The 24,841-nt window shown below is 39.2% G+C and overlaps 1 protein-coding gene across 1 annotated transcript in view; it reads left to right on the forward strand.

The window, feature by feature from the left end:
* The first annotated feature begins 9,007 nt into the window (after window positions 1–9,007).
* Window positions 9,008–24,841, forward strand: part of LOC131254824 (fe-S cluster assembly factor HCF101, chloroplastic) — a 36,947-nt gene continuing 21,113 nt past the window's right edge. Inside the window, exons 1-7 of the mRNA XM_058255540.1 lie at window positions 9,008–9,147; window positions 9,303–9,422; window positions 18,649–18,791; window positions 18,880–18,930; window positions 21,105–21,260; window positions 23,168–23,311; window positions 24,007–24,149. Coding sequence (XP_058111523.1) covers window positions 9,072–9,147; window positions 9,303–9,422; window positions 18,649–18,791; window positions 18,880–18,930; window positions 21,105–21,260; window positions 23,168–23,311; window positions 24,007–24,149 — 833 coding nt within the window. The 5' untranslated portion in view covers window positions 9,008–9,071. The remainder of the gene's footprint in view (window positions 9,148–9,302; window positions 9,423–18,648; window positions 18,792–18,879; window positions 18,931–21,104; window positions 21,261–23,167; window positions 23,312–24,006; window positions 24,150–24,841) is intronic.

Here is a 24,841-nt window from a genome sequence, read left to right on the forward strand (position 1 = left end):
AAAAAAAATGCAAGGAAAAAACGGCAAGTCAATATGACAGAAGACATGAATATGACAACTGTCATATTTGAAGTTAACATGGTGAAATGAGGTGTTGAATGGTTAATAGATTTTGACGCGATCAGACATGTTTGTACAAATTACAACATGTTCAATTCCTACGAAATAGTGAGGATAATAAAAAACTATATATGGGGAATGCCTCCACATCCAAAGTTGTAGGAAAAAGGAAGGTATGACTTAATGTAACTTCTGAAAAAGTCTTTACTTTGAACGATGTGCTGCATGTACCAGATATTAGGATGAATATTAAATCAACTAGTTTACTGACTAGGTTTGGATTCAGACTCTTATTTGAATTCGATAAATTGATTGTGTCTAAAAATGGAGTATATGCAGAAAATGACTATGTATTTAATAAAATGTTTAAGTTGAACCTTATAAATGAAAATTCTTCTTCCATTTATATGCTTGATTCACATGATGTTTGGCATACTAGATTAACACATATTAGTTATCGTAGTATGCATAATATATCTAATCTTAATTTAATTCCTAAGTATACAAAACCTAATGACAAATATAATATTTGTGTATAATACAAAATAACTATAAAACTGTTTCTTAGGGTAGAAAGAGAATCATAACTCCAAAACCTAATTTATAGTGACATATGTGAAATGAGCGGTTTAATAATCAGAGGGAAAAAGATGTATTTCATAACCTTTATAGATGATTTCTCTCGTTATACCCTAGTATACCTGTTGAAGAATAAATATGAGACATTACAAAAATTCAAGATATATAAGATAAAAGTAGAGCTGGGCATTGGACTAAGTCAGACCGAGTTAGGTCCAATCGACTCGGTCTGAGTTCTACATAGCCTGACCCGAACTCGGTCCGATCCAGGACTGAGTCTGGGTCATTTGACTCGAACCGACTCGAACCCATGCTGGCTTGAACCGATCCGAGTCCGACTCGGTCAGGAAAACCGAGTCGGATCGGATTGGGCAAGGTTCGGATCGGTTCACTTTCAAATTTTTTTAAATTTTTGTTGAAATAATTTCTAATTATCATCAAATATGCAGTTGGATGCCTAATTCTTAACACAAGATAACGAAATACAATTCATCATGAGGAAACAACATTTATGTCAATAAAAAACATACCTGTTTGAATGGGTTTCTAAATACAACACTTCTCCCTTCTTCAAGCGGGCAGATGTGTAAAGGGGCTTCTTTAATCCTTTATCAGCAACTGCCCCTCTACTATATTTAATCCTGAAGCAATTCTTAAGCACAGTGGCCAGTAAGTTCAAGAACCATTTCATAATGAATTGCAATGAAAGAAAGCCACCACAAACTTCCACATGAAACGAAAACATATCAAACAAAGCAACTCATGTAGAAAGTGTAGAATCATGAGTAAATTTAGTATATAAAAAAATAGATGTGTTCAAGTGACACAGAACTTTATAATTTTGTTTTCTACGAATGGTAAGATATCTATATGGGAGATATGAGAAATCACTCAAGAGTCAAGAGATTGGTCAAGAGGACGACAATAATTTTGCTTGGAAGCTTAAAAAAGTTGCAAAGGAAGATCATTTCAAGGCCTATGCCAAGTCAGGGAGAAGATTTTTATCTCCCAATAAAGGCTCAATGCTCAAGATAGTGAAGATTAAAAGGAGATTCAAATCAAGAGCACGGTTAAGGCTCCTTAGAAAGAAAAATGGGTGGCTGGAGTTAAGGAGAATGGTGGCTGGACAACTGTCCAAAGAAATATTAGAGCCAAGAAGGAGAGAGGGAAAGCGCATGAGACCCAAGAACTCGATTTGGGGAATTAGGGTTCGGCGCAGCGGCGAGCGCTCTTCGGGTGCAAGTAGGGTAGGGTAAAAATAGGCCGGGTGAAAGTAATATATATATATATATATATATATATATATATATATATAGGTAAGTAAGGGTAAAATAGTAAATACATATTACTTAATACATCCGGTCTGGATCGGATTGATCCGAATCGGATCAGATTCCGGATCGAATCAGGTCGGAACATGTCCTATTTAAACTCGACCCAAAAAGATTTCGGATCTGAATGGGGCTACCTGATCTTGACCGATCCAGACTGTTGGTTCTGTTTGAATCGGGTCGGATCGGATTTGATCGAGTCAGATGCACCGGATCGGATCTGAAATGCTCAACTCTAAGTAGAAGTAGAGAACCAGTTAGATCGAAATATTAAAATCTTAATGTCAGACATGGGAAGAGAATATCTATCCTTAGAATTCTCAGAGTTTTGCAAAACTCATGGTGTAATTCACCAAATTATAGCTCCCTATTCACCCCAACAAAATGGGATGGTAGAATGGAAAAATATGTCTCTTATAGACATAGTAAACTCTATGCTCAATAATGTAGATTTAAGTTAATGATTTTGGGGAGCGGCCTTATTGACTTCCGGTCATATCTTTAATAGGATATTTGACTCTAAGATTCATAAGACTCCATATGAACTATGGAAGAATATGATTCTAAATATCTCATACTTTATGGTATAAAGTTGTAGAGCCTTAGTTAGGCTTACTAAGCCTAAAAAAATCCAAGATAGGGTTAAGATATCTTGAGTATATTTTCATATGATATGCACATAATAATAAGGCTTATAAGTTTATAGTTGTAGAATCTAATAATGCGATCCCAATAAACACCACAATAGAATATAAAAATGCCGAGTTTTATGAAAACTCATTCTTTTCTATAACTAGAAAAAGATAAGATCTCAAAATCCTAAGTAGTAGTTCTCAGATACATTAAAATATCAGTAATCTCGTTAACGAGGACATAAAACCTATAAGGACCAAGATGATCAGAACATGTACATCCTTCGGGCCCAATTTTTATCTTCTGCTATTGAAAGGAGATAATCTTCTGCTATTGAAAGGAGATAAAGAAAATATAACAGATGAAACCATATTGGTATGTAATATAGAAAATGATCCCGTAACAATAGATGATGCCCTTAAATCTCAAGATGCTTCTTTTTGAAAGGAAGCTATAAACGATGAGATGAATTTTATATTGCAAAATGAAACATAGAAACGTATGAATTTGCCCCAATAATCAAAATCAATAAGCTTTAAATGGATGTTTAAAAGAAAATTAAGATCAGACGGAACCACAGAAATATTTAAAGCTAAACTAGTAGTTAGAGAATTTATACAAAAAGAATGTGTTAACTTTTTTAATACCTATGCTCCAATAGCAAGAATATTAATTATGTGAGTTTTAGTTGCTCTAGCATCCATCTATAAGTTAGAAATTCATTAGATAGATGTAAAGACAATTTTTATAAATGATGATATCAATGAAGATGTTTATATGGAGTAACCAGAATGTTTTATAGTTTCAGAACAAGAAAATAAATATGTGTAAATTGATCAAGTCATTATATGAACTTAAACAAGCACCTAAGCAATGACATGAAAAGTTTGATAAAATAGTCACATCATATGACTTTAAGATTAATGAATTTGATAAATGTGTATATTTGAAATTATTTGATAATAAATGAGTAATTATATATTTATACATAGATGATATGTTAATTTTTTATTCTTATTATCTAGTTTTGACATGGAAGATATGGGTGAAGCTAATGTGATTCTAGGTATCAATCTATTGAAAAATAATGATGGTATAATTCTATCTCAATCATATTATATTGAAAAGATACTTAAAAAGTTTGATCATTATGATAAGAATGCAGTTTCTACTCCTTTTGATTATAATATCAAATTAATTAAAAATGAATGCCATAGTGTATCTCAGTTAGAATATTCTAAGATGATTGATAGTCTTATATATACTATGATTTTTACTCGACTTAATATTACTTTTGTAGTAGGTGAATTAAGTAGGTTTACATGTAATTCAAGTTTATATAATTGGAATACTGTTTCTAGAGTACTCAGATACTTGAAAAAAATGATTAATTATGTTCTACATTTTTCTAGTTACCTTAGTATACTTGAAGGGTATAGTGATGCAAGTTAGGTTACTGATTTTGATAAATCCAAGTCTATCAGTTGATGAATTTTTACACTTGGAGGAGCTATCATTTCTTGGGAATCCAAGAAGGAAATTTTCATATCTTACTCTATGATGGAATCTGAATTCATAACTTTAGCGGCTATTAGTAAATATGCAGAATGGTTAAGAAACCTTTTATTAGAAATACCATTATTGGTAAAGCCTTTGCCACAAGTCTCTATTTACTGTGATAGTAAAGCGACACTATCAAAGGTATATAACAAGACTTATAATGAAAAATTCAGACATATCCGTCTAAGGTATAATTTTGTACAATAACTACTTGGTGATGATGTTATAACAATATAGTATGTGTGATCTATTGAGAATCTAGTAGACTCATTCACCAAGGGACTAACAATAAATGTTGTCAGTAGAATATTAATAGAAATGAAACTTAAGTCAATTTCACAGACATCAGATGAGGGAAACCCAACTTAAGTTAAAGGTTTAATGGAATTATCTTGCAGGAAGTATCTGAAGCAGCATTGTACATTTTCTATTATATCATTCTTGGATCTATATATAGTGCTGGGTACTTATGATGATTAAAAGGAGGATGCACCTCTGCTTTTAATGAGTCCTTTCAAGGGTGTTATCATTATACATGCATCAATAATGACTTACCTATATGAGTATTGGAAGTGTGGTCGCTTCCTGATGTTCGAGAGTTTTGGCTAATTTTGTGAACTCATGAACTCAGGACAGAGCACAAGGCTGTTAATCTGCTATAATTTTAGAACACATGACAATTGCAATATATGTGTGTGTATGACATGTCCGATTGTGTCATATAGAATACTTAGTTCAAGAATATAGTTACTAAGAATTCTGATATAACTTTGATTTATTTACACTAAGTGAATGTTCAATTTAATAAGATATATTCTCCTATGCACATATTTTCCTTAGATACCCTAACCTCTTTATTTTGAAAAATAGTCAGGGATTGTTAGATTTTTTCAATTTTTTTTAAAAAAAACTTATAAAAAAGTATTTATAAAAAAGAGTTTTGACTTTTGATGATTGTTGTTGATCATTCATTTGTAAATGAAGTACCTTTTGATAAATGTAACGAACATCCCCTTAAAATTAACGATATTGTAACGCGCCTTAAACATATATTTAAGTATTTAGTTTTTTTTTTAAAATATTTTTCCACTTCAACCCTAACACTAGTTAGGTGTGATAGTTGATATGCTATGATACTAAGAAATAGTGCATTAATTCTAAGTAAACTATTTTAATTGTGGACCCACAATGGATGGGCCATCAACTCAAATTAAGTATAATGGTTCTATCTGCATGTACTTTCCAAAAGCATGCATGTTTCAATCCATACCAAATAAGGGCAAAGATGTATTTTAACATCTTTAACTAGTGAAAGAGAAGGAGATATTTTATGTAAGGGCTTTTTTTTTTTCAAACCTAGTGGAAGAGAAGGAGATATTTAAAAATGGAAAAAATGTAGGGGTCAGTGAATAAAACTTGAAAGAAAAACCCAAAGGCTTTCTGCATCGATCCGAAGCTGATACTTCGTATTTTTTCTCCCAGGACTCGGATTCGGCAGTGACAACTTGAATATTTTTTCTTAGGACTCGGATTCGGTAGTCACCCCTCTAACACCGAGGGCCCACCATGATGTATGTGTCTTATCCACGCCGTCCATTCATGTTGTGAGATTATTTTAGGATGTGAGCCCAAAAATAAGGAAGATCCACAGCTCAAGTGAACCACACTTAAGGAAGCAGTAGGAATAATGATTTGTACCGTTGAAACCTTCCTAGGGCCCACTGAGATGTTTATTTTCCATCTAACCTATGTTTAGAGTCACGTAAATCTGGATGAAGGGAAAACATAAAAATCAATTGATCAGAACTTCTGTAACCCAAAAGAAGTTTTCAACGGTAGGAATTCAATCTCCACTTTTTTCTGAGGTGTAGTACATTTGAGCCTTGGATTTGACTCATTTTTAGGATGATGCCCTAACATGAGATGCAGAAATGGATTAACAGCGTGGATAAGACACGTATATCATGGTGGGTCCCACAGGGCTTCGACCAGTACCAACCAGTAACTGGAGGGTTAACCACGGAATCCAGTCCTTTCTCTTGACCGCGTATTCATGAGCTAAACTGTTGGTGACTTTTGAGGCACACCCCACACGTGTTAGGGCCATGGAATCAATGGATACTGACTCGTGGGCACACATGTGCCTCACCCAATACGCCCTTACCCTGGATTGCCGTGGGGCCATCTTGATATATATATATATATATATATATATATATATATATATATATATATATATATATATATATATATATATATCCGTCTATCCTTTTTAAAAGATTATTTTATGTCATGATTCTAAAGAGTAAGAAGATCCAGCCATCAGTCCAGGCCTGGACAGGGACGCTGGATGCCCTGTAGTAAAATAATAATAATAATAAAATAGATAAAATATAATCCATAATAATATAATATTAGATTGTACCTGTTGGATATATATATATATATATATATATATATATATATATATATATATATATATATATATATATATATATATATATATCCAGCCTTATGTGACCTTTTTAACAGATTAGATGGTCAATAAACACTACCGAAACATCAAGGTATGCGAAGAAGTTTTTAGTGGCAGTATATAATCACCACTATTTCATAGAGTATGGTACACCTGAGGTTTGGATTTTCTTTACTTTTGGTATCATGACATAAAATGATCGGGTAAAACGTATAGATGGTGTGAATATAGAATACGTACATCAATGTGGGCCCCATGGTAGCCCACTGTAAGGGCCGCACGGTCATCGGTGAGGCCAGGGTCTCACCTAATCCGCTCCCGCTGCAGGCAGCCCGTGACTACTGCATGACGGACGCGGATTAGATGCAGCAGCGAGTCGGCTGCTGAAGTGACGTCACCAAGTTCTGTGGGCCCCACTATGATGTATGTGTTATATCTATGCCGTCCATCCATTTTGAGACGTCATTTTAAGTCATGAAGCAAATAATGAACAGATAAAAATCTTTAGTGGACCCACCACAGGAAACAGCAGGGAGAGTGATTCCCACTGTTGAAACTATCCTAATGCCCTCCATAATGTTTATTTGAAATCAAACATGTTCAAAAGTTAAAAAAGACATGAAATAAGGGAAAACACGAATATCATCTTAATCTAAAACTTTCTTAGCCTTTAGAAGTTTTTGATGGTGTACGTCACTGTCCCCAGTTTTCTGTGCTACGGTTCACAGGAGCTCTGGATTTAACTAATTCTTTGGATATTGCCTTAAAATGATCTCTCCAAATGGATGAAAGGTGTGGATACAAAACATACATCATAGTGGGGCCCACGGAACTTAGTGACGTCATTTCAGTAGCGAGTCTGGCTGCTCAACCTGTCAGTAGCTAATCCTCACCCACTGCATGACATCACTCCATCTGTCAGCTGCGCCCAAAAATCAGGCTGATCCAAAACTCAAATGGGCCACAGTACAGGAAAAAGGAGATGGGGTGGCCCACAATTGAAACCTTCCCGGGCCCACCGTGATGTTTATATGCCATCCAACCTATTCACCTAATGAACCACTAGGATGAATTGAAAACAAAAATATCAGCTTCATCCAAAGCTTCGATGGCCCCAAGAAGTTTTCAATGGTGGACATTCATATCTCTACGGTCTCTTGTGTCTGGCCCACTTAAGTTTTGGATCTGCTTGATTCTTGGGTTTATGTTCTAACATGATCTGGCGCAAATGGACGGATTGGATTCACACAGAAATAGTCTTACACAACTTTTTGCTGCACGGACTCCGTGCTTGCAGTAGCCCATTAGAACACGTGTACGGTGGAAGTTGATCGAGTCACCAATCCAGGTGGTGCCGAGAGCTACCGAACTAGGCCCGCGATCCTTCCTCTCCCCGCACGTGCCACTCCGGGTAGCTTGAAGAGAGGATTGCCTGTGGGCCACCCGCCGCAGGGATAGCCCTATGGCTCGAAGTGGCCCAAGCTTTGTGGGGCTCACTGTGATGTTTTTGTTTTATCCACGCCGTCCATCCGTTTTTCTAGATCATTTTATGGCATGAGACCAAAAAATATACAGACTCAAACCTCAAGTGGACCATACAAAAGAAAACAATGGGGATTGAACGCCTATTGTTGAAAACTTCTTAGGGGCCACAGAAGTTTTAGATCAAAATTATATTTTTATTTTACCTCCATCCAACATTATGAACAGGTTGGATGACAAATAAAACATCATGGTGGATCCTAGGAAGTTTTCAACTATGAGCGTTCAATCCACACTATTTTCTTTGGTGTGGTCCCTTTGAGTTTATATATGAATGAATTTTGGGATAATTTCCTACAATGATATTTAAAAACGGATGGACGGATTGGATACGACACAAACATCAAGGTGGGACCCACAGAGCTTGGGCCACGTCGTGCCACAGGCAATCCGCTCTCGCTTTTGAAGCTTCAAAATAGATACAGTAGAGTTGGTAGAACGGGAACATGGTAGAGCGATATCAACACAGAATAGTGGAAGAGTTATGGACCAATATGGACCGTACATCGATTTTATCCCATCATGAATGGACGAGTTCAAAAATTAATAGATATTTCTCATTATCATACATCGCGATTTTATGCAGTGTTTTTCGATACATGTGAACCATTAACTATTTTTGTTTCTAACCGTTGAATTAAAGTACGGTAATTGGTTAATTTAATAATCCAATAATTAAGATTTCAATGTCATTTTCCATCCATAGAAGACCCCACTAGATGGACGGTCCCGATTGCTACGTGGCCATACCATGTATACTGTGAAGAAATGGCTGTACCATTTTCTCTTGAAACGATTCCTGACGGTGTGATAATAGAATCTGAGGTTTAAAACTTCTCTCAGCTCAATCTCTCCATTCCCCTCCAAAACTCTCTCTCTCTCTCTCCGAAATGCAGCTTCTTCAGTCTCTGAATTCTCCAAATCTCCTCTTTCCTATCTCTAAATCACCTTCAAATGGCAGAAGAGGTATTTTCCTGTTTTTCTGTATTGAATTTCATAGTTTATTCCTTCTCTCTCTCTCTCTCTCTCTCTCTCTCTCTCTCTCTCTCTCTCTCTCTATCTCTCTCTCTCTTTCATTCACTCACTCACTCTCCTTCTAATCTCTCTCCCTTTTGGTGTAGGAATTCTTTCACTAAACAAGTCTTTCATCGTTGCGCCTCAAACCCACGAGAGATATGTGCGATTTTCGCATAATCCGCCGCCTTCGAGCTTAATGTTCCTGAGAGCTGCTTCTCTTGAAGGTAATTTCCACTTTCAAGCCAAACCCAACATTTTTTCGCTAATGAATAAAAACCCATGATTCTTTTCATACTTCAAAAGCAAAAGCATTTTTTTATTTTTTATTTTTAATTCATTGCAAAATTCATTCTTTCTTTGTTACTTTAAGCTGAACCCAATTGTCAGTTTCCAGAATTCAGTGAGACAGAGTTTCCGGAATTCATCATTGTTATCATCATCATCATCTAAGCCTTATCCAACTAATTGGGTCGGCTGCACGAATCCTGTTTCACCATTTCACTCTATCTTGAAATGTCAAATTACTTTCTGGAATTCAGTGAAATATTTTTGCAGAAAATTTAGTTTAATTAGTGATAGACAGGGCTTTGGCGGACCCCACCGTGGATGGATGGTATTGCAAAGAGAATGCCCGCTGGAAAATCCAATCATCCAGTTGTTTGCCTTAGAATGGATAGTAAAATATAGATGGTAATCAACATGCAGATGGCAAGCTGTCCACTTGGATGGCTGGGATTGTTAATAGAGGAGATTGTGTTCATCCTTCAACTATCTGCAGTGGGCCCACCCAATGAACGATCAGGGTCACAAGTCACAGAAAATTGGGCTAAGTAGAACTATATGATTGTGTATATTGTTGCTATGGATTTCTTTTCTAATGGAGAAGAGAAGTTGGTCAATTTTTTGGTTTGATTACTCAGTCATTTGAAATTGTGGGCATTAATTGATTCTCTGCAGATTGCTACAATATATGAATTAAAGCTAACTGCATATACATTTGAATATATATGTAGCATGTGTTATGTATTTGTATGTTTGTGAGATGTATGCCATGCATCCTTGTGTGTGTAGAATGAAAATCTCAAGGCACAAGCACAATGAACTAATCAAATAAGAAGAACCGAATAGTGGACAATAACGGAGGGTTTTATCAGCTGGGTTTTGTCGTGATAGCTATATATGGATTCTTTTTCTGGATTGGTGTACTCTTTATTACCTTCCATGTATTCTAGTTTTATTATCTTCCATGTATATCCATTACCTTTCTTGTATACTCATTGTATTCCTCTATTTAAACCCTATTTGGGTGTAAACCGAGAGGAGCTGAAAGCTTTTGTGTATTTGAGACAACCCAAAGGGGTTGAATATATAGAGATTACAGCATTTATACAAGGAAGGAAATACAATCAGAATCATCTACCTATGGAAAACCAACTATATAAGGTATGCTAGCTATACAAGGTATGTTTCAGCCTGTCTAACATCCCCCCTCAAACTAATGCGGGTCATCGACAAGTAATAGTTTGCCAACGAGAAATAAGTGACGTGCAGAAGTTAGGGACTTGGTGAAGATGTCTGCAATCTGATCATGGGATGCAACATGTGGTAGAGAAATGAGCCCAGACTGAAATTTCCCACGGATAAAGTGACAGTCAACTTCAATATGCTTCGTCCGTTCATGAAAAACCGGGTTAGAGGCAATCTGAATGGCACTGAGATTATCAACATGGAGTGGAGTAGGATTCTGCACAGGAATGCCCAAGTCGGAAAGAAGTCCACGTAACCAAACAAGCTCACTACACGCAGCAGACATCGCTCGATACTCGGCTTCTGTGCTTGATTTGGAAACAGTGGCCTGCTTCTTACACTTCCAAGAGATGAGAGAAGTGCCGAGAAAAACACAGTAGCCAGTGGTAGATCTTCGTGTGAGAGCGCAATCAGCCCAATCAGCATCCGAATAAGCACGAAGGTCCAGAGTCGCCGTGGAGGAGAAGAACAGTGATCGATCTAGAGTTCCACGTAGGTACCGTATGATGCGTAACACCGCAGTCATATGAAGAGTCCGAGGAGCAGAAACAAACTGACTGACGACTTGGACAGCATAGGCAATATCAGGGCGAGTCATAGTTAAGTAAACCAGACTCCCAACCAAACGACGGTATAAGTCGGGCTATGCAAGTAGATCACTATTGTCGCGGCCATAATGAATGTTAAGTTCCAAGGGAGTCTGAACTGTTTTCTGATCTGTCAATGATGCTAAAGCGAGAAGATCCTTGGCATATTTACGCTGGCTGACCAGGATCCCACGTTTAGAACGTGAAATTTCAAGCCCAAGAAAGTATGTGAGATGGCCGAGATCTTTCATCTTGAAGGAGGATTGCAGAACTTCCTTTAAAGTCGATATGCCAGCAGTATCGCTACCAGTCAGTAGGAGGTCGTCAACATAGACCAAAAATTCCGTGAGCAGTGGTGCGCAAAAAATAAGTATGGGTCATGACCACTTTAAGTAAAGCCAACATCTGTAACAACATCGTGAAAGTGTTGGAACCATGCCCGAGGTGCCTGTTTGAGCCCGTACAGGGCTTTCTTTAGGCGACATACCTTATTGTCAGGGATTAAGGAGCCAGGAGGAGGTTTCAAATACACGGTTTCTTGAAGATCTCCATGAAGAAAGGCATTTTTCACATCCATCTGAGCGAGTGGCCATGAGCGAACAAAAGATATAGCCAGAAGAGTACGAACAGTTTTCATTTTGGCCACGGGAGCGAAAGTCTCATCATAATTAATTCCGTATTCCTGTTTGTATCCCTGAGCGACAAGTCGAGCCTTATATCGATCCAATGATCCATCAGACTTGAGTTTGACTGAATAAATCCATTTGCTACCAATTAGCTGTTGGTCAGCAGGTCGAGTGACAATGTCCCACGTATGATTATCTTCCAATGCTGTAAGTTCTTCTGCCATTGCCTTCTTCCAACAATCATGAGTGGCTGCCTGAGAGTATGAAGTAGGAATAGAAACGGTATCTAGAGTAGCATTCATGGCAGACATAGAGCATATCAACCGATCAGGCGCTCGATATTCACGAGTGGAACGACGGATCGAGGTAATTTCGGGATCAACAATGGGTACAGTAGGTTCGGGTTGAGTAATAGGTGGTGGATCTGTACGTGGTCGACGTGAGTAAACCTGCAATGGACGAGGGAGAGTACTTGAGGCAAACGGAATTTCTGGAAAGGCAGTTAGACCAGGAGAGTTGGGAGTGTGCGGAGGAGGAAGAGATGAATGAAAAGCAATGTGCTCAAGAAAAACAACATGTCGTGAAACCCGAACACGACGAGAAACCGGATCATAACATCGAAAACCCTTCTGAGTTTCCCCAAATCCCAAGTACATACATTTGACTGATTTTGGAGATAGTTTGTTACGTTCACGTGAAGCCAGGTGAACATAACAGATACAACCAAAAACACGAAATGTGGAATATGCAGGAGGTAAGCCAGTGAGAACAGAGTAAGGAGATTTACTGTTAAGAACTTTGGTTGGCATCTGGTTAATCAAGTAGACGGAATGTAACATTGCTTCAGCCCAGAAAGAACGAGGAACACTCATAGCTGTCATCAGGGTGTTGGCAGTTTCAACAATATGACGATTTTTTCTTTCAGCCACCCCGTTCTGTTGTGGAGTATCAGAACAGGTGGTTTGATGAATAATTCCATGCCCTTGAAGAAATGTACGAAAATCAGTTGAGAGATATTCCCCCCCTGAGTCAGAGCGGAGAGTTTGAACTAAAACCCGAAATTGAGTCTTCACCATAGAGTGAAATAACTTGAATTTTTCAAAAACCTGTGACTTGGATTGCAGAGAGTAAATTCAAGTGTAACGTGTGAAATCATCAATGAATATAACATAGTATCGTAACCCAGAGAGAGACATAATTGGTGAAAGACCCCAGACATCCGTATGCACAAGTTCAAACATAGAAGATGATTTTGTAGTACTTAGGGAAAATGGAACACACTTACTTTTTGAAAGACAACAGGAAGAACAAGAATAATCCAAATCATTTTTATTAAGAGAAATATTCCCTAACATGCCAGACGAAATTAACTGAAATAACCGATTGGAATGTGGATGACCCAGGCGAAAGTGCCATAGTTTCCACAATTTATTTGCCGAAGAAATATCTGATGAAGAAGGAGAAAAGAAACAACGAGCCGGAGTGACAGATGGATTAAAATCCAGCACGTATAGACGACCATGCCGCCTACCCCTCCGAAGTACCTTCCCTGTCGCCAGATCCTGCACAAAACAACAGTTGGGAAGAAATATGACTAAGCAGTTATTTGATGTGAGTTGACCAACTGAAATTAAATTGGAGGAGAGGTTAGGGACGTGAAATACATCACGAAGGGTGAACTGGCGATGAGCAGAAGGAGAGAAAGTCAATGATCCAACAGACTAAATAGGTAGTCTAGTGCCATCCGCAGTAGAAATAGCCTGATTGCCGGTGTAGGGACGAATGTCACGAAGATGGGATACAGCACCGGTCATATGATTGGAAGCACCCGAATCGAAGAACCATGTAGAAGATGGGGATATACCTGACATACCGGCCGCAGAAAGGGCCTGAACGATTTGCTGGAGCATCGCAGGAGTCAATGGAGATGAAAAACTTTCAGCAGAAACAGTAGATGTAGAATCAGTAACAGTCGGCTCAGAAGAAATAGTGGTAGCAGTAGCAGAAAGAGCACGACCACGGCCACGACCACGACCACCACGTCCACGGACGGAAGAAGATGCATATGCACGTGTACGGCATTCTTGAATACCATGACCAGTTCGTCGACAATAAGCGCACCATTCTTTGCATTGAGCGACAATATGACCTACCTTGTTGCAACCGCGACAGGTTAAAGAAGAGGAGCCACGTGTTGGTGTAGTGGTGGACACAGCAAGCACCATATCAGATGATCCCGGAGTCGAGGAAGGAAGTGATAGGACTTTCAGTCGTTGTTCCTCAGCCAATAGATCATTAATAACTGAATTCAATGAAGGAGTAGGGCTACCGTTCAAGAGAGCAGCTCGATAATGCTCGAATTCCGGACGCAGTTTCATAAGAAATTGGCGAATTTGCGCACTCTCGCGCATAGTTTGGAAAATCCTAAAGTCATTAGGAAATATTGGATCCATCAAGGCCATCTCAGTCCAAATTGTGACAATTTTAGAATAAAATGATTGAATACTGTCATCACCCTGAGTAAGATTAACGAAATCCTGTTCCAGACGATATGACTGGGCCACATTACTTTGTTGATAAATTGTCTGAAGATGGTCCCACATTGCCTTAGCCGTGCGATGAGGTGTGAGGCCAACAGCAATGGATCGATCGACCGAATCGAGAATCCAGGCAATAATCCGTCCATTGTTCATTTTCCAATCAGCCAATTTATCGGCATCCGTGGAAGTGAGAATAGTAACAGATCCATCAATTAGTCCCCACAAACCACGACCCTTCAGGAAGTTCTGAAAATGGATGGCCCATAGTGAATAGTTGGTACCATCAAAACTACACCTTGGGGCCTCTGTACGTGATGAGTTCTTATCCATTGATCGGAATTAATATAAAGCACGCAAAGAGTTGCAGCAGAAGAATGTTTTAGGTGTACCGTATAGCAGGAGATATCCAACGGGTAGCAGTATCTGGATCTTGGCGGAATAGGATCTTGGCGGAATAGAAACAGCAACAGCAATAGGTCTGGATGGGAGCAACAGATCTGGACGAGTAACAGATCTGGATGAGCAAAGGTTGCTGGAACAGATCTGGATGAGCAGAGGAGCAACAGATCTGGATGAGCAGAGGAGCAACAGATCTGGATGAGTAGATGAGCAACAGATCTGGATGTGCAGAGGAGCAACAGATCTGGATGAGCAGAGGAGCAACAGATCTGGACGAGCAGAGGTTGCTGGAACTCGAAGAGAACGAGTGACCGGGCGACCCTGGACGATTAGAGGGGCGATGCTGGACGAGCAGAGGTGGTCGGACGGGCAGGGGGTGGTCGGATCTTCAACAGGGGACGGTCGGACGACGCAGGGGTGGTCGGATCTTCAACAGGGGGCGGTCGGATGCGCAGGGGTGGTCGGATCTTCAACAGGGGACGGTCGGACGACGCAGGGGTGGTCGAATCTTCAACAGGGGACGGTCGGACGAGCAGCAGATGGCGCTGGACGAGCAGAGGGATGATCGGACGACGCAGCAGGGGTGGCCGGATGACGCAGGGGTGGTCGGATCTGACAGGTGGTGCCGGATTTGGATCATTGATGCTCTGATACCATGTAAACCGAGAGGAGCTGAAAGCTTTTGTGTATTTGAGACAACTCAAAGGGGTTGAATATATAGAGATTACAGCATCTATACAAGGAAGGAAATAAAATCAGAATCATCTACCTATGGAAAACCAACTATATAAGGTATGCTAGCTATACAAGGTATGTTTCAGCCTGTCTAACATTGGGGTGGTAAAGAAATATACAAGAAATCAGAGGAGAATTCTCCGAATCGTCTCAGGTTATCATGTCGGACCCCAACAAACAACTAAGAGAAAAAGGGGATCAAAATCTGCAAAAATACTTTCCATGATCGGCCATCCTCAAGGATGATGCAAATTTCTGGAGGGAAATTACAAGGAAACGAAAGATCTATACTATTAATTCTACTCATTTTAGATACATTATCAGCAGCTCTCTTTGATCCCTGCCAAGTGTGGAAGAACTCTCAAGCTTCGATGAGAGGGACTTGCCCTTGAATTAGCTGGATGATGTCTTTCTTGCCATTGCATCAACACAGGGTTCTTGATCAAATTCCAGCATACGAGGAGTCTACAACTATGTGACTGATTTTGATTCCTATTGACCAAGCTCTGCAATGGCCAAAACCTTGATACAGTAACAGTAGATAGGCTGCATTCTCAGTTTTTCCAGAGAAGATAAGCAAAAGGGATACTATTCCAATCGCTAAAACACCCTTGACACTAGCATGCTCCTGGCCGAACGCCCCATTGGCATTGATCTCAGTCCAGGTTCTTGGATGTCACACCCAACTGCAATGGCAGATTACAACCTCGAGATATGGTTCCCCAAATCTTCAAAGGTGCAGTGTTTTCTTGAATAATTTGGAGTTGGGTTTTAATGGTTGATCCTCAATATTGATCATGCTGATTGACTTCTTCAAGGATGTCGGAAAAGTGAGTCTCACCTGCTGGCGCAGGGCACGAGACCGGTTTCACCTTATATGTCATGCCTCTCCCTAGAAGTTCATCCTTTTGTTTTAAGCTTAAGTTGGACTGCTTATTGAGTTCAACATGCATGCTTGAGGATAAAACTAGAGAACCAATGGTACTTTCCCAAGAAACTTGTTTTTGCTGCTGCCAGAACAAATTCAATGCGGAATTGGAGGAAAGCATGACATGAATTATCTGTGGCGATTACTACATCAAACAATGGGTTTGTTTACCTCAAGCCTCGTGCTTGCAATGGTTCTCAGATTTCCATGAGATCTCTATGAGTTGGGCTGGCGAATTCCAAACTTTTTCCATTTGAAGCATGTCTCTACTCTCTATTCAATCCAGATCAAATATTGCCTGTTCACCATAACAATTATAGAGTCTACCTTGAGCCAAGCAATGGTGGGCCAAACAAGAGTTGAGTGATTCCCCATTTTTATACTTGATGCTTGATGATAGGTATAACTTTAATGTAAGCATTAAGACCGCCCTCCAGCCCCACAATGAATTGTTCCTATTCTAAGGTACTTCTGACCAATCAACCCAAATGATTGATTTCTCTCATGTTGTAGATTGCTGAAACTGCACGTTGAATTCTAATCTTGAAGGCTTTAGAACCCAAACCCTCCTTCCGTTAGACGCTGGCAGTTCTTGTTCTAAGTTCTAACTGATAAGGTTCAAAGTTCAAATGCTTTTCATCTTTGAGCCTCAACCACATAAACTTTTGGAGAATCTTCTCAAACCCATCCAGGAGTTGCATTGTTATTTGGGGAATGCTAATGTCTCTACCTTCAGAGGCAAGTTAGCATTCACCTTCATTTTTTTTGGATGGTATGTGCCCCTGCTTTGTATTTTTAAAATAGAACTGAAGGCACCTTCTTTTTTTTTTTTTTTTCCATTTTCTTCTGTTTCTTTTCTGTCCCTCGATCTCTTCCTCCATCCCTCCTCTACCCCACTCCTTCCACTGCCACAGGTCACTATCATCTCCATTTCTGTTGCCACTGCCATTTCTCTGTCCCAGCTGCAAACTCTGTTCTTTTAGTTGGATTCTCACTTGAAATTCATTCCACCAACAAATCCATTGTAGATAGGGAATTATAGTAGATAAATCCCCCATTCCAAGAACTTAAATTTCTTGGAAAATAGTGGATTTTCGAGCAGGATGGCTTCGATCATCCAATTCACAGACAGAAGATCTTCTATAGGGAATTTTGACATTGATAAGCAGGGATAGTTAGCCGAAAATTCTTTGTCAATGGCGGAAATAATGGAGACATTCACCCCTACAAGCAGAGGAGAAAGCGTTGACGGCATTAGGATGGGTGAACAGACAGAAGGCTCCATGCTGATTGAGGGAACATTCACCACTACAAGGCTCCATGTTCTTTGATATATTTTGGGATCCGTCCAGACTGTGTGCCTTTAGTTCCTTTGCATTCTCTTCACATTTAATTCCTTTTATTCTAAGAATCAGGTGTACAATGGCCTCTTTGATGTTTTTGCACCCTTGTACTTAACCCAATTGGCAACAAGCCTTGTCTTATATAGCCATTACTGGTTTAGGAAAGGGAAGGAAACAACAGTTATCCATCTTTGGGTGATAATACCCATCCCCCTCAGACAGTGGTGTTTTCTTTGAGACTTGAACCATGATCATTACACCATCTCACCATTCGGCATTCTTGCCAGACATAGCATCAAGCCTCGTGTCACCCCATTTGCACACGAGCCACGTCCACTAGTGCAGGGAGACAGTTGCATTGCCTTAGTATGTAAGCATTGGCACATGTATCATTCAATTATAAGATAATTAACTGACATTCACCTGCCTCTGTTTAGTAGTTGACTGTGGTTGGACTATTCCAATTATCTTATCAGTTTGCTGCTGCTGGATAAATTAATCTTCTGTGCTGCTTATTGTTTTTGTAACTTATTGTCCAATTGTAATTTTGGAATGACAACAATCTATAATTTGTAGCTGAATTGGGTTATATTGATACATATCTGCTTTGATCCTATCGTCCTCGACCCCAACCAGTATACATTTCTGAAAGTTCTTTTTGTTTAGCCTTTTCACGTAGTTAAATTTTCTTATGTTAGTTTTCCTAATTCATTGGTATAGTCTTTCTTAAGTGCCATAAAATTTCACCCTGTTTCATTTTTGTAGCTGGAACTTCTACAACATCACCAGACACGGGCGAGAAAGATGTATTGAAAGCCTTGTCCCAAATAATTGATCCAGACTTTGGGACTGATATTGTATCATGTGGGTTTGTGAAGGATCTGCACATTGATGAAGCTATGGGAGAGGTAAGTAAGCACTTTGGGTAAAGCTTTCCATCATAAGCATCTGGATGATTTCGATCTTATTGGAGATCTCTCTGTTTGCTAATTTCAGGTTTCATTTCGGTTGGAGCTCACCACACCGGCATGTCCAATTAAGGACATGGTAAATGAAATACCACAATATGCTCTATGTTTCAGCTGGTAGAATTTTTTCTTTCATTTAAAATTTTTTAACTAATTATAAAAACTAAGAATTCTTGGAACAACCAAGTGCTTATTCTTAAAATTACTGATTGTATTGGTTAGTATCCCGAAAAGGAAGTTTCTTTGATTCTGAGCCATTTTTCCATAGAAGTCCTTGAATCAATGCAAAATACTATGTTGCCAACGTACTACATTTGACCTACGTGCCATCTTCGACATGGCATCATGGGTCATCACATAAGCTTCTTGCATGAATGCGTTGCTGCCTTGGTGGCATGTGCATGTTGCAGTATTTCCTGAAAAAAAAAAACCAATACATTTCCAACTCCCAAGTTTTAAATGAAAATTCATGGGATTTCTATTTGAAGACAAGGACATAAATGCTTATTGTCCTCGGAATTGTGCATTTCCAACTAATGCTATGCTCATGTGTGATGCTTTAATGATTCCATCTTTGCTGCTTCAATTTCTTACATGGTCTTGCAGAAGCACACACTGCCTTATGGGTATGCATATAGGAACACAAAGCGAAGCCAATGACATGCAATACCTCTATCTTGCTCTCTCTCTATACCCAAAAAAAACAAAGCGTGTTTCTCTCTATATGTGTAAATATTCATATGCACTTTGTGATGACAATGAGTGGAAGGCTATTCAAAAACTAAAAGGTGCCTCATAAGCTCTCATAGAGCCATGCTACTTTTAGGCGGAAAGAGCTACCACTCCAGAAAGCTATTGTCTAATTTTAAAGCTAGTGAAGAATGATGTAAATCATACAAGAACCTAAAAACATAATGGAAATGTGCAACCAATACATACCGGAATATCATGTATAGTATGTACTAGTTTTCAATCAGTATGCAGATCTGTACCAATGTGCTACATCCTAATTCCTAATTGATACAACATCATCTTTACTATATATAAGGCCAATAGCTTTGGACATTTTCCCCCTCGCAATTAGCTTTCACAATGTTTTGTTTAGAGAGGGTAAATTTGTCATAAAAATGTAGCGGCTTGACAGGGAATGGTTGAGATTTTAATTTTTACCACATGAGGGATGGCGTAGATTGCACCCGCTTCCTTTCACTTCCTTTAATATGGGTAGCCTTAACTGACCTCACCTCTTATTTGTCTATGGCTTGCACGAAATGTTAAGTAGGAGACCATGTGACAAAGGCTCTGTGAGCCCCACCCTGATGACTGTGACATCCACTTCATACATCTGTTGTGTTGGCTCATGTTAGGACCTCAACCAAAAAATTAGGTGGATTAGGACATGAGTGGGCCACATCAAGGGAAAAAGTGAGGATCGGTCAGCCACCGTCCCCCCCAAAGCTTTCCCTCTGCCTCTTTCTCATTTTTTTCTCTCTCCCTTTTCTTTCCCTATTCCCTCCTCGCTCCACATGCGTTTCACATGTCATACCCTCTAGTTAGAATAACATCCTATGCAGCATTCATATCCAGCAAATTGGCAGGCTTTTATCCTGTTCAACAAACCAAAATGTTGTGTAAACTGGGCTTCACACTCGCTAGTAGTCCATATACAGCGTATATTTCTTATGATGCTCTCCCCCCCCCAAAGTAGTGAGAGTGATGACTGATGACCTTTTACACATGTATGCATCTTCAGTTTGCTGAAAATTCATCATGCAGATGGGAGTTTCCAACTGAAGCAAGAGTGACAACCTTTTACGCATGTATCATCTTCTGTTTGCTGAAAATTCATCATGTGGATGAGTCTATAGTGATTACTTTTACCACAAGTTCCATTTTTAATACCATAAATAAACACAAAATCTGTTACATTTGTTTGTTATTTTTCTTTACAAGTGGCGTAAATATTTTGAACGTCGTTAGATAATTCAGCTTTTGGAACAAGAACTGTAATATTATGGTTGTAACTGAAAATAAAAGGAAAAAGAAAAAAAAAGGAACGGAAGCTTTTTGATGTGGGACACAATGTATTTGCTAGTTTTATTTTGACTTTATACACCCATAATCATGATTTCTGCCTGTAAACTCTCTGATTGATTAGAATGTTTTTGAAATTTTGTTGCTTAGTCGAATTCATATGTTATCGCTGTCTGTAATTTCTTTTACAAATCTAAGCAAAAAGCTTTCACTTGCTAGTTTGAGCAACAAGCAAATGAGGTGGTGGCAGCACTTCCTTGGGTTAGAAAAGTCAATGTGACAATGTCAGCACAACCTGCAAGACCTGTTTTTGCAGGGGATCTTCCCAAGGGGTTACAAACAATTTCGAATATTGTAGCAGTTTCAAGTTGCAAGGTAGAGTTTCTACAGCCTTATCGTTCTTATGTTCATTATGTGGCATTTATTTCATGCTAAAATAAGCCCCTTACACTCAGGTATTTACTAATATCATAGACTATTTGTGGTTTCTATTCATATAGAATTAGGGTGGCAATGGGCTAGGTAGCCTGCCCAACCAACGAGCCCAACACAGCTTTGGGCCGGGCTTGGACCTTGCATGCATGGTCCAATAAAATTTTGAATCGGGCTTGGGCTCAAGTCATTTTAGCCTGACCCAGCCTGGTTCAACCTGACTTTATGTGTACTACAAATATGCTATTCCAATCCTTGGTTAGGCAAACCATCCATCATGAATATAGACTGTCTGTTTTGTCCAATGCAATGCCTATTTTTTGTGCATGTGCGGCCCACTTCATCAACGTATAGATTGGGAACATTCAAGTGGGAAACAGGGATTTTGTCATTATTCGGGGCGGCTGGGGGCAGGCCCAACATATTTTCTTGGGTTCAGGCTCAGGCCTGTTATGCTAGTTGGCTCGGGCTGGGCTTGGGCCTTTCGTCTTAATTGTCGTGCTGGGCCTGGCCCATTGCCATCCCTAGGTAATAGAATTCAGAAAGAGTTATTGGAATGCAACATGGTAAAAGAAGATTTCTGACTGATAATTTTCTGGCAACACAAATAACAATGATACAAAAGCAGATAGAATGGTTTTCATTTATTTTGTACACAGCAGTTATGTACTAATTGTGTTGAAAACTGTTACAATCATGATTTAATAAGATGTATGGCATGTCCTGTAGTGCATGAGACAATAGTAGTGATAGGACTTGGTTTTTTTTCACCCCAAGGAGAAAGTTCGCAGAGGGACTCACTCAATAACACCTTGAAACATATAAACTAACTCAGGTGGGGAGATTCAAATGAGGTTGTGGCAGAACTCTTAGAGAAGGATAAGTTTTTTTTTCCTCTTACAATTCATTTTCTGGAAGATAAATAGTTAAGGTGACTTAGTCTGCATCTTGATGTGAAAGAGAAATGAAATGGGAGAATTTGTTAGATGAAATGACCAAATCCTAATGAGGTTTCTTAATTTTCTATAATGAGGAAGTTACTTCAAATTGCAACTAGGTTCCTTTCAAGTCGAACTTTTAACTAAGGTAATTGCAATTTGGATTCTGGTCCCTTGGTAACTACAATTTGGCCATTTCCTCTCCATTAAACCGAAGGCATGTATTTCAATTCAACAAAGTGTCTGAATGCAGCCTTAAAGCAACATTATTGCTCATCTAACAAATATTTCCGAACCATGGATGTTTTTGTTTATTACTGACAAAATCCAATTGGAAGAATGCAGGCGAAGCATTTTGTTCTCCCACATTTGCGGAGGGGCTAATGAAATAGCCGGGACCTAATAAAACATGGTGTTAAAAGAATGGATTTTGTTCCATGAATCCTTGATGCTCGTTGGATTCTATCTAGACTAGAAGTATGAGAGCAAAATTCGTTATGATAGGTGTGTTTTCTAGTGCCAATGGTCAGATCATATGGTCTTTCATCCTGTCTTTTGAGGTAGTGTACAAGAAAAAAAGAAAAGGATAAAAGGTATCTTTCAGCCTATGCTGGACGAAACACTTCCACTTGCATCCTGAGAAGTTTACATGTTTTAAGATCTTCATGTTTTTTTTTTTTTTTCATAAAAATGAGGAATCTTGTTGTAGAAAATAGATCAGTCATCTGAAGTGAATCTTGCTCACTTTCATCTTGACATGGCTGGTAGGATTTTTTTCCCCCAAATGTAAAGCTCTTCCTTGACTGTTATTTAAGATTTAACTTTTTGTCATTGAGTAAAAAAATTTGCACTAGTTGTTAGTGATCTTGTTTCCTATATTCATTGCAGTTGCTCTTATTCTAAGCTCTGCAGGGAGGTGTGGGAAAATCTACCATAGCTGTAAACCTTGCATACACATTAGCTGGTATGGGAGCTAGAGTTGGAATATTTGATGCTGATGTTTATGGTCCGAGTTTACCGAAAATGGTTTCCCCTGAAAATCGGCTATTGGAAATGGTAATATTTCATTGACCAATTAACACTAAATGGAGGCCTGTTATGTTTACTCGCACGAGAAGGTTTCTGAATTCTACCTCCCCATATGGACACATATTAGGTAGTGAGGCCCTCACCGCCCTCAGCGGTGGTGTGGTGATGTGGCATGATTTGATTGGTGGGTCTGTACGCTGTCAGAGATAGGCCCATGCCTTTTAAAGGTTTTTCAGCTGAGAACGTACTCGGCCCATCTCTGACAGTGTACGGCCCCACCAATCAAATCTCGCCTTGTCACCACACCACTGCTGAGGGTGGTGAGGGCCTCACTACCTAATCCGTGTCCTCCCCACACATGCCAATGTGGCATTTATGTTCTGACATTCACAGGGGGGCTCCACTATATCAGTCCTCTGGCCTGAAAATCAGGCCAGTCTGGTCCTCGGGTAGGACACATGTTTCCATTGAATCTGGACCATTATTCATCTTTTCGCTGTACATTTTTCTCATATACATGGGCTACCTAATGACTGGGCTGGCCTATTTTGTGTCAATACCCATACAGGGTGAGCCCCACCTGATGAATAACTTGGATCTTTCATGTGGATAGAGGATCCAAAATCCTGCCCTTGCTAGTAGCCATTGCATTCTCCAATCTCCATTAAATGCACTTCTTTAATGATTTTTATAATAGTGACCTTGAAGCAGCTGCTTTATAGAATCCAGAGAAGAGAACAATACTTCCAACTGAGTACTTGGGTGTCAAGCTGGTATCTTTTGGATTTGCTGGACAAGGGCGTGCTATCATGCGTGGACCAATGGTTTCTGGGGTCATCGATCAACTACTCACTACTACTGAGTGGTATGATGTGCTTACAGTTGTATTTGAGAAAAAAGAAGAAGAAGAGAAAAATTGATAAAAACATATAAGATATACACATTTGCTGACCCCAATTAAATTGGATAAGGCTTAGATGATGATGGTGATTTAAGATGTGCATGTTTCTGTGATTTATGTTTTGCTTAGTTTTGATCTTTAGGAGTTCAAAATAAGTTTATTCAACTAAATAGATACAGAAGAGTTTGGGGAATCACAGTGCTTTGCTAAGCTCACACGTGCAACAAAGCTCATGTACAGGCTACACGTGCCAGCATTGCACATAGGCGGGATCCAATCTATCCATTAGTTGGTCCGACTCACATGTTATCTGGTCCACTCAGCATGTGGGCCCCAATGCTGGGAACAGGTGGATGGGTTATAAAACTTTGGCCAAGTGTTTCAGAGCCATACTTTTGTTTTGCGAACCGTCACCCACCTGATCAATTGATCAACCTGATTCTTGGACTAGGGCATCAATGTTGTGGTGCCGTTCTAATGGATGGATTGGGTCTCAGACCTATCATGCCATCCTGGCACATGTGTGGTGTGTACATGAGCTTTATTGCACTCATGTGTGGGTTTAACAAAGCTCAGCAGTCACATAGTGTCTTTTGTTTAGACCGTGTTGAATATAAATTTTGTTAGACTCAATGGTTTCCATGAAGAGATCATAT

Source organism: Magnolia sinica, chromosome 1, assembly GCF_029962835.1.
Source record: "Magnolia sinica isolate HGM2019 chromosome 1, MsV1, whole genome shotgun sequence".
Lineage (NCBI taxonomy): Eukaryota > Viridiplantae > Streptophyta > Magnoliopsida > Magnoliales > Magnoliaceae > Magnolia > Magnolia sinica.